At 47.1% G+C, this 13,640-nt stretch overlaps 1 protein-coding gene and 3 non-coding genes across 4 annotated transcripts; 2 read left to right on the forward strand and 2 right to left on the reverse strand.

Annotated features, from left to right (window-relative positions):
- Window positions 1–995: 995 nt before the first annotated feature.
- Window positions 996–1,101, forward strand: TRNAL-CAA (transfer RNA leucine (anticodon CAA)). The gene is made up of 2 exons: window positions 996–1,033; window positions 1,056–1,101. It is a non-coding gene; the product is annotated as a tRNA-Leu (tRNA).
- Window positions 1,102–4,969: 3,868 nt separating this feature from the next.
- On the reverse strand, window positions 4,970–5,075 carry TRNAL-CAA (transfer RNA leucine (anticodon CAA)). The gene is made up of 2 exons: window positions 5,038–5,075; window positions 4,970–5,015 (listed from the first exon to the last, which is right to left on the reverse strand). It is a non-coding gene; the product is annotated as a tRNA-Leu (tRNA).
- Window positions 5,076–10,100: 5,025 nt separating this feature from the next.
- Window positions 10,101–10,172, forward strand: TRNAM-CAU (transfer RNA methionine (anticodon CAU)). Its single transcript has one exon. It is a non-coding gene; the product is annotated as a tRNA-Met (tRNA).
- Window positions 10,173–10,625: 453 nt separating this feature from the next.
- LOC130542241 (TBC1 domain family member 30-like) lies at window positions 10,626–13,399 on the reverse strand. Its single transcript, XM_057304971.1, has 2 exons — window positions 11,906–13,399; window positions 10,626–10,872 (listed from the first exon to the last, which is right to left on the reverse strand). The coding sequence occupies exons 1-2, from the start codon at window positions 13,390–13,392 to the stop codon at window positions 10,869–10,871; spliced, it is 1,491 nt and encodes a 496-aa protein (XP_057160954.1). The 5' UTR covers window positions 13,393–13,399; the 3' UTR covers window positions 10,626–10,868.
- Between the last annotated feature and the right edge of the window lie 241 nt (window positions 13,400–13,640).

Here is a 13,640-nt window from a genome sequence, read left to right on the forward strand (position 1 = left end):
AACATATGCAAATACCAAAATATACACTTAATTTTGCATACTGTTGTAATTACACTGCTGAAATATAGTCACATTTAAAAAGTAACATCTACAAATAATAACTTAATATTCAAGAAATATTTCCCACTCAATTTTAGAGTCACAGATGAAGAAATTAAAATTAATTTTAAATTAGATTTAAAAGTGATGTCTACAAATTTAAGTGTCCTATAGATTTAGACCCTGGCCGTCTAATAGAAACCTGCTGAGACTTATTTACCGGGATGTTACATTGCTTTTCTCCTTCACAGTTTAATCGGGGAATACTAGTTGCAACAAGGTTATTTCTTTTTCTTTCTCTTTTTTTGGCTACTTCATTTCCACAGTCACTGAAACATATTTTTTCAGCCATAAAAGGCAAACCTGTTTCAGAAGAGCTGCTGCCCCCACCCCCACCCCCCGGGCGAGTGACCTGGTGGAAAAGCCTCCGAGGGCTCTAGAGGAAGGAGGGACAGGCTCACTCCGCAGCGCCCGAGCGACCCCGCGGGGCAGGAGAGCGAGCTGGTTCCGAACCGTGTGCGGGGATGCGGGCGGCGGCATCTCAGGCTGGGTCGGTCGAGAACAGGAGGAATGCCTCGGAATGCACGGAGCAGGTCTCTGGACGACGACCCCTCCGTCCAGGGCAGTGGGGAAGGTGTTTGCTCGCTGAGTCTCCGCCGACCCTGGAGCAGCCTGCTGCGGGGCCTGCAGGGCGCGGGTCCGAGTCGCAAGGATCACGGTGACGGCCTGCGGTCCAGGTGCCAGGTGGGGGCGCTGCGAGCACCCGGGTCTCCAGGCCTGTAGGAACGGCTCGGGTCCGCAGCGACGCGGTGCTCCGCTGTCTACGTTTCTGCATCAGAATTGGGAACTCCCGCCTGGTCCGCCAACCCCAGCGAGAGTCGGTCTCCGCGACTCCGGGGCGCCCAGCGCGAGGGCAGAAGCCTAAGTAAGAAGCTTTAGAAGGCGGCTGCAGCGGTGTCAGGATGGCCGAGTGGTCTAAGGCGCCAGACTCAAGCACCTGCTTCCCGCGCTGGGGCTTCTGGTCTCCGCATGGAGGCGTGGGTTCGAATCCCACTTCTGACATTTGCAGTTTTGTTCCTCCTGAACACCCCGACTCTGGACGAGGGGGCAAGTTCCCAACCAGAGACTATGGGATGTTTTCAGGGACATATGGCCGCAGCCCCCAGCGCCGTCAGAGCTCCTCTCTTCCCAGCAAAAGGAACCACGCCTTGGGTCCTGGCTCTGTGCTGTAGAAAACTACTGAAGTCTTCACTGTTTTCCCGCATGCGGAAAAGAAGCTGTTATGAAGTTCTGTCAAAAAGTTCCCTTTACTCCTTCTAAACTGCGAGGGAAAGCCCCTCCCAGTGAGGACACCGTTGAAAATGTTTAGGTCAGCAATAGCAGAGAAATGGCCGTGATGTTAAAATAAACCAAACCAACAGCTCCCTTTGAGATTTTATCTCAGAATTATGTGATTTAGCTGTCTTTTCTTTCATTTTTTTGAAGTTAAAAAAATGCATCTTATGAAGTTCTACATAACTTGGTCTTAAAATTAAGATCTTAGATTTTTGCATGTTTGCTTTTAAACGAGTTTGCCTTCCTGTATGTATAGCCTTCGGATTACTAGTCAGCAGTGTCTCTCCTGGGGATGTACCCCGGCGACATTCCAGCTCAGCTCCATGACTGCCTTGTCTAGTATAGTCTTCATAGCATTTTTCTTCTTTTTTCAAAATTGAGATATACTTGACACGTAATGTTGTATGTACAACATAGTTCTGTCTGGCCACATAATTACCATTTCTTCTAGAGCTGAGAACAGTTAAGATCTAGTCTCTTGACAAGTTCAATGTTTATAGCACAACTTTGCTGTCCATAATCACTGTACCGTGTATTAGATTTCCAGGAAGTGTTTAGCTACTAGTTGCAAATATGTACCATAGAACAATCTCTCTCCCATTCCCCTTCTTCCACCTCCCGGTGTCCACCATTTTACTCTCCGCTTTCACAATTTTTAAATAAAAAATTCAACCTGTAAGAGATATTACGTAGTACTTGTCTTTCACTCTCTGACTTATCTCACTTAGCATAATATTCTCAGGGTCCATCCGTGCTGATTCAAATGGCAGAATGTCCTCTTTTCTCATGGCTAAATACTATTATATATATAATATACAGAGATATAGATATATCTATATTCTATATATAATTGAAGAGTATATATAGTGATATATAATTTGATAGTTTATGTATAAATATACATATAAAATATATTATATATCTTACATCTTTATTATATATATATATATATTATTACATATCTTACATCTTTATCCATTCATGCATTGACAGATAAAGTTTGCTTCCATATCTTGGCTATTGTGAGTAATACTGCAATAAACATGGGAGTGCGTATGTCTCTTCAATACTCTGTTTTTATTTCCTTTGAATAAAATACACAGAAGTGGGATTTCTGTGTCATATGATAGTTCTATTTTTAATTTTTTTGAGGAACCTCCACACTGTTTCCAGTGACTGCACAGTTTACACTCCGACCAACAGTGTAAGAGGGTTCCCCTTTCTCCACGTCCTCCCAAACACGTGATCTCTGGTCTTCTTGATGACAGCTATTCTAACAGGTGGGAGGTGGTATCTCATTGTGGGTTTGATTTGTGTTTCCCTGACAGTGAGGTTGAGCACCTTTTCATGTACCTGCTGTGCATCTGAAAGTCTTTGGAAAAAATGTCTATTTAGTTCCTCTGCCCATTCAAAAATCAGATTGAGTGTTATTAAGTTATTAAGTTATATGAATCTTTTGTTATTAAGTTATATGAATCTTGTTATTTTGTTATTAAGTTATATGAATCTTCTACAAATTTTGACTACTAACCCCTTATTCAATACGTGGTTTCAAAATTTTTCTCCCATTCTGTTGGTTGTCTTTTATTCTGTGCAGGAGAATAGCTTCTTTTTTAAAGAACAATATCAAACACTTTATAGATCTATATGTTGGGGGGGAAGAAAGGGTTGGATACCAGGCATGACATGGAAAAACAAGCATCAGAGTATTACTGAGAGTGACCTTTATGGACTAATAACAAAAGTGAGTCATGGACAGCCAAGCATGATTAATGTACTTCTTTGAATTCAAAACCTCCCTCCCCCTTCACCAGATTATTAAATTCCATGTCTTACACTCTCCTTCTCACTTCTACAAGTGTATAACCACCTACCACTCTTTCCTGCTCTACCTTTCCTCTGAAATGATGAAATTCTAAATTATTTTTCTCTGTATTCTCCGTTTGTATCTTTTTCATTGTTCTGAATTGGGACTGTTTATTTTTCTGTTACTGACTTTGCTTTCTGTGTTTCAAAGCATCCACGGTATATTTGGGACTAGATAGGAAACCTTCAAAAATAGAATAGAATAAAAATCCTTTGGCAACGTTTGCTTCCCTTTGTAAAGTACCCAACACCTGCTCAAGGCAAGGAGTACGGGCTTCTCGCTCCCTCGAGCCAGGAAACTGTTCTGAGCTTGATGGAAATGTGCAAGCAGTGATCTGAGTATTTGCCCCCTCCCCCAATGTGTCATTTTGTACTAATCCTGGACAATGACAACATAAGGTATGTTGATATTACTTTTAAAGCAAAAGGGGAAACCAGAAAATGTGTGTATTTACTCCCATGATATATCTTTCTCAGTAATATAAAAACACAAAGGCTGTAAATCTCTTCTAGCAGTTGTATTATTGATTCTGTTTTGTTTCTTTCAGTTTCTCTCTGTGGGGAAAAGCAGTGAATTTCCCAGTAATTTTGTAACAGCTCTCCTGGTTGGAGTGCTTAAAGGTTAACTTGCTTCAGGCTTATGTGCTCCTTGCTTGCTGACCTAAGTCCCTTGATCTGTAGCAGAAATAACCTACTTTCCTTGGGATTGGCAGACCCGTGGCCTTGAGGAGTGAAGGACCAGGCTGTCCCAGAAGATAAGGCCTGACTGCACTTGAAAACAGCTGTCACGGAGTCCAGCAAGTCTGTTCAGGGTCATGTCCACATATAAGTAACAGCCTGGACACCTGCTTCTCCTGCATGTAGCCCCCCTCCCTTTCCCCCCTGCCTTCCCTTTACAGCCCTCCAGCATCACCTGGACAGGCAAGATGGTCTCTGAGACATTAGTCCATCATCTTCCCAGGTTGCTGGCTTCCCTTTCCCATCCTCACTGGTCTCTGAGTACTGATTTTCCAGCAGCCAGCAGCCAACCTAAGTTGGAACCAGATCTCTGTCCCATAACGGTTTCCTCAGTGGAAAAGCCTAGGACAGATGCGTGGGAGCCTCTTCAGCTGAGCTACCACTCATGAAAGCCTGGGTCTTTCTCGTTCTCATGGCCAGGCAGGAGACTGGCCTGTACTTTCCCCACGGCAAGGCAGACAATGTAGCATCTTCCTCCTGACCACGGAATCTGGCTGCACGTGTCTCCCAGGAAAGGGAGGTCTTTCTGGTTACCTCGTATCTTTTGTTTTGTTTTGTTTGTTTTTAAGATGAGTTCCCAGGCTTCGTTAAGGTCACCAGGTTGGCAGAGCAAGTCATGACTTTCTGGTGAAAATCGCTGCCACCTTCTCTCCAGGAAGAGGGGTCACTGGTGGCTCTGCGATGTTTAAATGCGCCCAACAGGGTGTGGAAACACGCAGGTTCTCTAATGGAGAATTTTCGTTGGTCAGCTGCGTGGCTGGGGTGCGAGAGATGCCTTCGGATGTGCTGTAGGCGCGGTGATGCTGCCTGTGGAGGGGTCTGGTGGGGGGAGGGGAAGGACGAAGTAACGGAGGGTGCTGCCCTCGTGCGGGGAAATCGAGATGGGGCTGCGCAGGCGGGGAGAGCTGGAGGAGTCTCGAGGGGGAAGAGTGAGACCTAGGACCTAAAGGTGAAAATGTTTGAGGAGTATGGCAAGAACAAAAATGAACCATGTCAGAAGTGGGATTCGAACCCACGCCTCCATGCGGAGACCAGAAGCCCCAGTGCGGGAAGCAGGTGCTTGAGTCTGGCGCCTTAGACCACTCGGCCATCCTGACACGACACGTGGGGCGTGTGCGAAGTAACAACTGTCAATGATCAAACACCCTCCATCCAGGAAGGGAGCGGGGAGCTATTTCTAGCAGGGGCAGGAGCGAGGAGGTGTTCGGCACCACCTGCAAAACCCAAAGCTGGGACCCGACGAGTTCTGCGGGGAAACTGAGTTGGCGAGCGAATGAACGCAGCTCTGAAGTCCGACACCCCTCCGGAGGTCTTTCTCCGGCTGCCCCCCAACCCTGCTGGCCGAGACTTGCAGGACTGGCCTTGGGCGTGGGGGCTGGGGATGCAGGTTTGATCTGCGGCTCTCCCCCCATGTTCTCAGACTGTCCCGCCACAGTACCTCACAGTACTTTATCTCAACAAGTTTTATTAGTGCGGGGCCTGAAATATCCCCGTACACTAGTATTTTCAGCAACTTAACAATCGCCCGCCCACCGTGGGTCATGGCTCCCTCAAGATGCCGTAGACATCCCAATCAGGACTTCTTTCTCCTTCTCTCTTTTAAACTCTCAAAACACACTGGCGTCATCAGACGAAAAGCTGATAACTTCACTTTTAAACAAATTTAAAATGAACACAGTGTCGAAGATTTCATATATCTCACCAATTAATGCGTAAAGTGATAGAAATGCTTCAAAGGAGATATGAAGAACAGACGACAAGCAATCAGAAAGGATGAAATAAATTTGCTCAAAGAAGCAAAACTGGTTAATATCCTATAGGGCAATAAAACTCAATGTTTGGGGTTATCTCTTCTACTGGGCAAAATTGTATCTCAACTGAGCAAAATCCTTTGTGCTGATATAAACAAGAATCACTTGCATTACTGTCACTTTCTGTAAGTTAACTTCTACCATCATAGAGTTCTAGAACAGACTAGCGGATAGAAAGTCAGTTAAATGTGCACATTCCTGTAAAATCAGGTAATTCCCAGAGGGTCTGCTAGACAATGCCCAGCACTTCACTAAGGTAAGGACCCAATAATTTCTGTTGTCCATTTTTAAGTCTTTGACAATTTTTTTTCCGACATATATGAAATTTTAGATAAGCTGTTTAACTGTAAGCTAATCAGCAGAGTGTTAGTGGAGTTGGAGACATGTTTGATCAGGTCAGTCCTGACTCTTATCTTAGTTTACCTATTTATAGAACTGGGGATATATGTATTTAATTGCAGTACTGTGGTCAGGTGGAACATTTTAAAACCTTTTATGCTTTCCTTAGTTTACATGCTTTAGAAGGGGAGCAGAATATGCCACCCAGGCTGTGCCACTTTGGCATTGGGACCCAACTGCCTGAAAGAATTTAGATAGAGGGCCTGGTCCAGGAAGAGAACTATTAGCAGAGATAACTACAAAGAGTATGGGCCAGGTGTGGTAAGCTGAGGGGAGCTAGCAGGGCCTGTTTGTTCAAAGTCCTCCCTGTGTCCCATTGTCTTGCCTGGCATGACAAACATTTGTTTACCAAACATTTGTTCTTCCCATCTTCCTGTGAATTGTCTTCCTTCTCTTTGAAACCCCAGACCTCCATCCCATTCCTTAGCTCAGGGTGGCATATAAGCCAACTTTCCCTTCAGTCTCTTATCTTTGGGGCTCTCGTAGGTAAGAAATTAAATTTGTTTTTGTCCTATAGATCTGTTTTATGTCAAACTAATTAATAGACTAGCCAAAAGAATCTAGAAGAATAGAAGGAAAATTTTCCTCCCCTACACTTTCTAATTGTTGTATGTTCTCCAGATTAATAAAAACAATGTATTCTTCTTTCTTCTTCCTTTGTTCTGAATCTTTTTTTCTGTCCCTCCCTCCTTGATTATTTAAAATACCAGATGTATGTATTGTGAAAGGAATTCAAAATCAGCAGAGGCTCTAGAAGGCACGTGATATTTGTTTCTCAAGCCCAATACAATATGCAAGTCAACTGAAACAGTGAAAATCTAGCAGACCAGAGATATAGCCAGGGTCGTTAAAGACTCCACAATTGGATTGATGGAGGTAACTAACCCCATCCTGCTAGAGTAGGCAGTTAGTTAGGCTCTAACAGGATGCCTGGGGCCAAAAAGAGGATGTTAGAGACTGGTCCTGGTAGCACTCCAAAACAAAACCACAAGAAGCCAAACTGCGTTAGACAGGCCCAAGACAAAGAAGGCAGGTGGAAACCCTGACCAAGTAAGGATGAAAAGTCATGAAACCAAAAAAATCCCCTCCCCACGTAATAAATATTCCATTCCCTCATTAACAACTGTCAGTAAAAGATAGTAACCCAAACCCTGAATGGGCAACTCTCCCTCGAGCTCACTTGCTTTCACAATGTCTCAAGTGTACTCTCACCTTAATAAACTTTCTACTTGCTCCTCTCAACTGTCGTGTCCTTGAATTCTTTCTTGTGGCAAGAACCAGGAGCTTCCTGAGGCTGGGCTGGGCACAGGCCTCAGGGCCCAGGGTCTCCCAGTCCACCCAACACCACTTTCTGCCCTACCATTCCAACTGCAGACCCAACAGGAAGAGAGGGACTTCACCTTGCAAATGGATACTATTCTACTCTTCCAGCCACAGGAAGAGACGCTTTCTTCATCAACCCCCCCCACCTCAGCTCAGCCAATGAGAAGTCACCATACTTGAACTCCCAGTTTATTCCAACGGATTTTAGTTTGTAACTGTCTTCCCAACTTACCCCTCTTCTCCTTATAAGAGCTCTGGATTTGCCTATGGTTTTGCCATAGCCTGTTTGTTCCAGATTGCGATTCTCTTTTATTCCCAAATAAACCCATCTTTTGCTGGTAAAATAATTGGCAGTTTTTGTTTTTAAGGTTAACAGTCTCATTCAATGCTGAGATAATAAACATCTTTATGATTTAAAGGCCTTTAAAAATAATTGTTCAAAATTTAATTTGTGTGTCACTACTCATAAACCGTATTCAGAACCTCAAGGGAGAGAGAACAGCTTGGTCCCTCTGGTGCTGGAATGTCATCTGTGGCTCCTCTAACAGCTGGGGCAGAACTGTGACTGCCACACGGGCCTTCTACATACGATCTTTAAGTTTCTGAATAGAAATGGAAAGACAGTTTTGAAGCTAACGATGAGGCGTGAGGAGCGAGCTACAGACATGAGATATTTGTGGCATACGCCCTGGACTCCAGCTAAATACAATGCCCACAAAGCATGAGCAACACACCAGGCCTCAGGGCGGTTTTGCTGGAATAAGATACCTCTGCCCTGAGCTTTAGAATGGTCTTGTGGAGGGCCACTCACAACACCACAACCCACCACAGCTGGATCTCACCGCACTTCCAAACCTTCTCTTCTAGGTTTTCCTGGAGGAACACTCACTTAGGACTGAAAGTTACTGGCTTCCAGGACCAGAGGCCAGTGGTCTCTTTCGGAATGAGGTATTTATTTATTTACTTATTATGTTAATGCTGCTGGGAGGTTATTCGGAGTGAAACCATCCTGGGGAACTCATGACCCCATGGCTTCGTCTTAGGAGGTCCACACAAATTCTGCAGGCTCCTGTAGCAGAGAAAATGAAAGAGTAGAACAGCCGCCCGCAGATTTCAGAGGGAAAATTGAGAAGGACAGAGCAGCTCAGAATTTCCTGAGGCTGGAGTTTATGCAATAAACGTCGCACTTGATTTGGAATGTTGGTGGCCAGGCTCATCTCAGGAAACTAGTGTTTGCTCTGCCCTTGGACAGCAATCATTTCTCGTTCCTTAAGAAGTTTGGAGTATTGATAACCTGTCTTTGTAAAAATCCATTTAAAAATTTACCTCTCCAGTAGAGAGCGCCTTGTACGTTCAAGACTTCTTTTTTCTTTTGAGCTTTAGAGCAGTCCAAATCATACAAACGAATATGACGTATAACCATGAAGCTGGAAGGAGAGAAGTCTGGTTTTGATTAAGTAGGCAGCAGGTGGCCATGGGCTCAGGTGTGAACAAAGATTCCAGCAAGGTGACAGCACCTTGGGCTCTGACAGCTGTAAGGCCTAGTGCCTGGAGGGAAAAAGGAAACTCCCTGCACAAACTGAGAGGAGGCTTCAGATACTTTTGTGGAAGAGAGAGTTTTTCAAGGATGCTCTGGGAGCATCCTTGGAAGGTGGGAGAAAGAAGAGACAGTGTCTGAGAGGGACAAGTAGGAAGGCGCAGGCAAAGGGTGTTAGTTAAGAAAGGAAGCTTTAAAAACAGCTTGGCAGGATTCTTTGTCCGGAAGAACCAGGCTTCGCTGACAAGAGCGGGTCCACGGACATAACTAGAAAGCGACCCGGGCCTGTTTCCCCCGCTCCATGGTCCATAGATCAGGTGGTTATAACACACCACAGACCGTCTCACGCACACCCACTCAGTGCGGAGACTAGAAATTGGAGATTTCTTGTAGTCAGGACGTCCCAGTGCACGGGAAGAGGGCACGGAGCCTCCCGCGAGTCTCGTGCGGTCCCCACTTCCCTGCAACCCTGCGAGTGACTGTTCCTCCCCTGTCGCCGAACCGCGTGCCCTACTGTCCCCACAGTGACAAGCCGCGGGGAGCCCCGCCCCCGCCTGCCCCTCCTTCTGCCCGGCCCTCGGCCCGCCCCCCGCCCCTGCCTCGCCCCTCCCCTGCACCGCTCCGCCGAGATCGCCCTCTGCTCGGGAGCCCGGTACCCCGGCTCTGCCCCCACGCCCTCGTCCCCTCCGGGGTCGCGGAGCGGCCAGGCGGCCCAGCTTCGGGTCCGCGAGCGCGCTGGTGGAGGCGCGGGAGATGCTAGTTTTGAATCCACCCCTAGAAACCCGTGGGGGAAGCCCTAACCGGTGAACACCGAGCTCCCGAGAAAGGGCTTCAGTTCAGATTCTGGGTTTTCTTGCGTACGTTGAAAGGCGCAGACGTCTCAGCGATTTCTTGCAGGCGGCAGGTCTGAGGAGGCAATGTGGGGTAGACCCGGGTGGGAGGCCGAAGTGGAAGAGCGGGTGCAAGAGAGGAAAAAGGAATAGTGGCATTCTCGGAGGACCGTCCTAAGGACAGACAAATGTGTGAGAATCAATGCGAGAGGTCTGACAGGTAGCAGAGTGGCGCAGCGGAAGCGTGCTGGGCCCATAACCCAGAGGTCGATGGATCGAAACCATCCTCTGCTACAACGTTTTACTGCACGCTTCTTCTCTCCAAAGTTCCAAAATTCAGCAGCCAGGGGAAACCAAGCCCCAAGCATTCGTGGCCGTGACACTACTGCTTCATATTTCTTGTTCTTTCGGATCTCGTTGAAAATTGGCCATTATCAAAATTGTGTCTTTATTCACATTTTTTTTTTTTTTTTTTTTTGTGTTCTACTATTTTTTTATTTATTTTAATTTTTTTTATTATATTATGTTAGTCACCATACAGTACATCCCTGGTTTTTGATGTAAAGTTCGATGATTCATTAGTTGCGTATAACACCCAGTGCACCATGCAATACGTGCCCTCCTTACTACCCATCACCGGTCTATCCCATTCCCCCACCCCCTCCCCTCTGAGGCCCCCAGTTTGTTTCTCAGAGTCCATAGTCTCTCATGTTTCATTCCCCCTTCTGATTACCCCCCCTTTCTTTATCCCTTTCTTCCCCTACTGATCATCCTAGTTCTTATGTTCCATAGATGAGAGAAATCATATGATAGTTGTCTTTCTCTGCTTGACTTATTTCACTTAGCATTATCTCCTCCAGTGCCGTCCATGTTGCAGCAAATGTTGAGAACTCGTTCTTTCCGATAGCTGAGTAATATTCCATTGTACATATGGACCACAACTTCTTAATCCAGTCATCTGTTGAAGAGCATCTCGGCTCCTTCCACGATTTAGCTATTGTGGACAATGCTGCTATGAACGTTGGGGTGCATATGGCCCTTCTCTTCACTACGTCTGTATCTCTGGGGGTAAACACCCAGTAGTGCAATGGCTGGGTCATAGGGTAGCTCAATTTTTAACTTTTTAAGGGACCTCCACACTGTTTTCCAGAGTGGCTGTACCAACTTGCATTCCCACCGAAAATGTAGGAGGGATCCCCTTTCTCCACATCCTCTCCAGCAATTGTTGTTTCTTGCCTTGTCAATTTTTGCCATTCTAACTGGCGTAAGGTGGTATCTCAGTGTGGTTTTGATTTGAATTTCCCTGATGGCTAATGATTTTGAACATTTTTTCATGTGTCTCTTAGTTAATTATTCCCTGCATATTCTCAGACCACAACGCTCCGAAATTGGAACTCAACCACAAGGAAAAATTCGGAAGAAACTCAGATACTATTTTTTTAAGTAGGATCCACACCCAAAGTGGGGCTTGAGCTCACAACCCTGCGATGGAGAGTAGCACGGTCTACCAACTAAACCAGCTAGGTGCCCTTTGTGTTTTCCACTACTGACTATGTATTAAGCACCAGAGACACCTTGTACATATTATCTCATTTAATTTTATCATGACCCTGAAGGGCAGAACTAAATAAAGACTAAGGATTCAAAAATCATCCAAGAATGTTAATCAACAAACCCAGCTACTCCTCTCCAATCTTCCTCTTCTCCGTTCCTCTCCTTCCCCTACTTCTCAACTAGAGTTCAGGGACAGGCTGCAGAGTAAACCAGCCAGAACACTAGGACTTAGGAGAAGGAGATCTACAGACCTGGAAAAGTCTGCCCCCTTCCCCTAAATAGATTCTATTTTCCCCCCCAACAATCAAGAATCAGCCAACTAAGATTTCAGGGGGCTAAAGCAATTCGACAAAGTTCCCAACTTTCTCTTTTGCTCCTACTTAAATAGAGATGCTTTGCACGTTAGAGCACAACATTGCGTAAGCCCCCCCCCCCCACAGAACAGAACAGAACAGAACGGGGCAATCACTTACTCCCCCAATTTTGCCCAGATGGCCAGCGACACTCTCAAGATGATTTCCGAACCTTCGAAGAAGACTGAATCCCAGATCTTTAAGACCGTATGGTTAGGGAGGCATGTAGCAAAGAGAGTCAGAAACCACTGCATCGTGAAGACATTCGTAAGGGGGGGCTCGTATCCACCTCCACTTTCCTTGTTTGCTGTTCTCTGAAGAGTATCCAGGTGCTGAGATAATTCGGGGAGCTTCAGTCTCAAGAGATCTCTGAAGACCGCCATATCCACAGACAAAGCCCGGAGATTATTGACAAAATAGCTCTCGGGAAGTACCTTATCAATAAGGTAAATCATAATTTTCAGTGCATCCCCTTCATTGCCTTCCACTACTTCCAGAATTAGAGCAGCCAGGATGTTAAAGCCTTGGCAGTACCCAACATTCTTGTTCCATCGGGCGTAGGCCAACAGGACCCGTTTTAACACAACCCTGTCCTGCTCAGCCTCCTGGCCACAGTAAGAGCTGCAGCCTGTGCGGTGAAGATCCTTGACTATCTGAATTCCCATCGAGTCATCATCAGGATTACTCCTTTCATTGAAAGTGAAGCGCATGGTTTTGTCCCAATCAATAGCTATACTGTGCAAATAATGATCTGCCAAGGTCAACCAAACCTTTCTCCTCCATTCCTTTGGTATTCCTGTTGATAATCTGGCAACTGCCTTGAGAGCATCATACCACTGCTGAAAACCATTTTGACCTAAAGATGGCTCAAGAGTGAACTTCAACTTTGTGTCAACTCTTCGCTTCTGGGACACAGCCTGCAAGCATGCAGTCACAATATCACAGTTTCTCTGTACTTTGTGCAGAAGCCTGTCTTTTTGCTTCAGCTGCCGAAGTAACTTTGCTGATTGAATGCCAATTCTGTACTTTAGCTCTCGAAGGATTGTCTTCAGTTCATTAATGTCTTTCTGCCGCAGGTACTGCATCTGGTGCCGCTGGCTCGGCCGCTCCTGCAGCTCCTGCAGCACGCGGGAGTCGCCGGCGCTGCCGCGGCCGCCCAGGAACACGTCGGAGCCGGAAGCCTCCGTGGAGCTGTCGAGGCTGTCGCGGCGCCGTTGGCGACCCCCGGGCCCGCGGCCCCTGCCCGCCGCTTCCTCCTCCTCCGCGCAGCTGTACAGCTCGGTGAGCAGCCCGCTCACCAGGGACGCCGTGCGGCTCGTCCGGCCGTCCCGCGGCTCGCCGGACTCCAGGTCCTCCTCAGCCTCCCAGGAGTCCCGGGAGCCCCGAGGCCGCTCCGCCGGGGGCGCCCCTCGCACGCACGGGGCTCGGGGCACTCCGGGAACCGCCTCCACCGCCGCGTCCTCCGGCCCTGCCCTGGGCTCCGGGCGCCCCATCCGGCCCCCGCCTGCGGGAAGGACCTCCATGGCCCGCGGCGTGCGATAGCCCGGCTCCTGCGGCTCCTCCCGCCCTGCCGCGCGGACCAGTTCCGGGAGGAGGCGCGGCCTCATCGGCGCCGGGGGTGCCTTCGGCCGGGCGCCGCTTTATTCACATTTTTAAAGCTCACAACTTACTGGGCAACAACGCACCATCTTATTTACTGTCCATATGCACCGACTCTCCCCCTGCTTCTTTGCCTCTGCAGAGGGCTACCATGTCTCAGGAACGAGCGAAGGCCTCCAGTGACAGGGGCCGCACGCCTTTTCACCTGCCTGGTCCTTCCTGCCTTTAAATGCCGCTCAAGATAAAACGTGGAATT

This window comes from Ursus arctos, unplaced genomic scaffold (assembly GCF_023065955.2).
Source record: "Ursus arctos isolate Adak ecotype North America unplaced genomic scaffold, UrsArc2.0 scaffold_31, whole genome shotgun sequence".
Taxonomy (NCBI): domain Eukaryota; kingdom Metazoa; phylum Chordata; class Mammalia; order Carnivora; family Ursidae; genus Ursus; species Ursus arctos.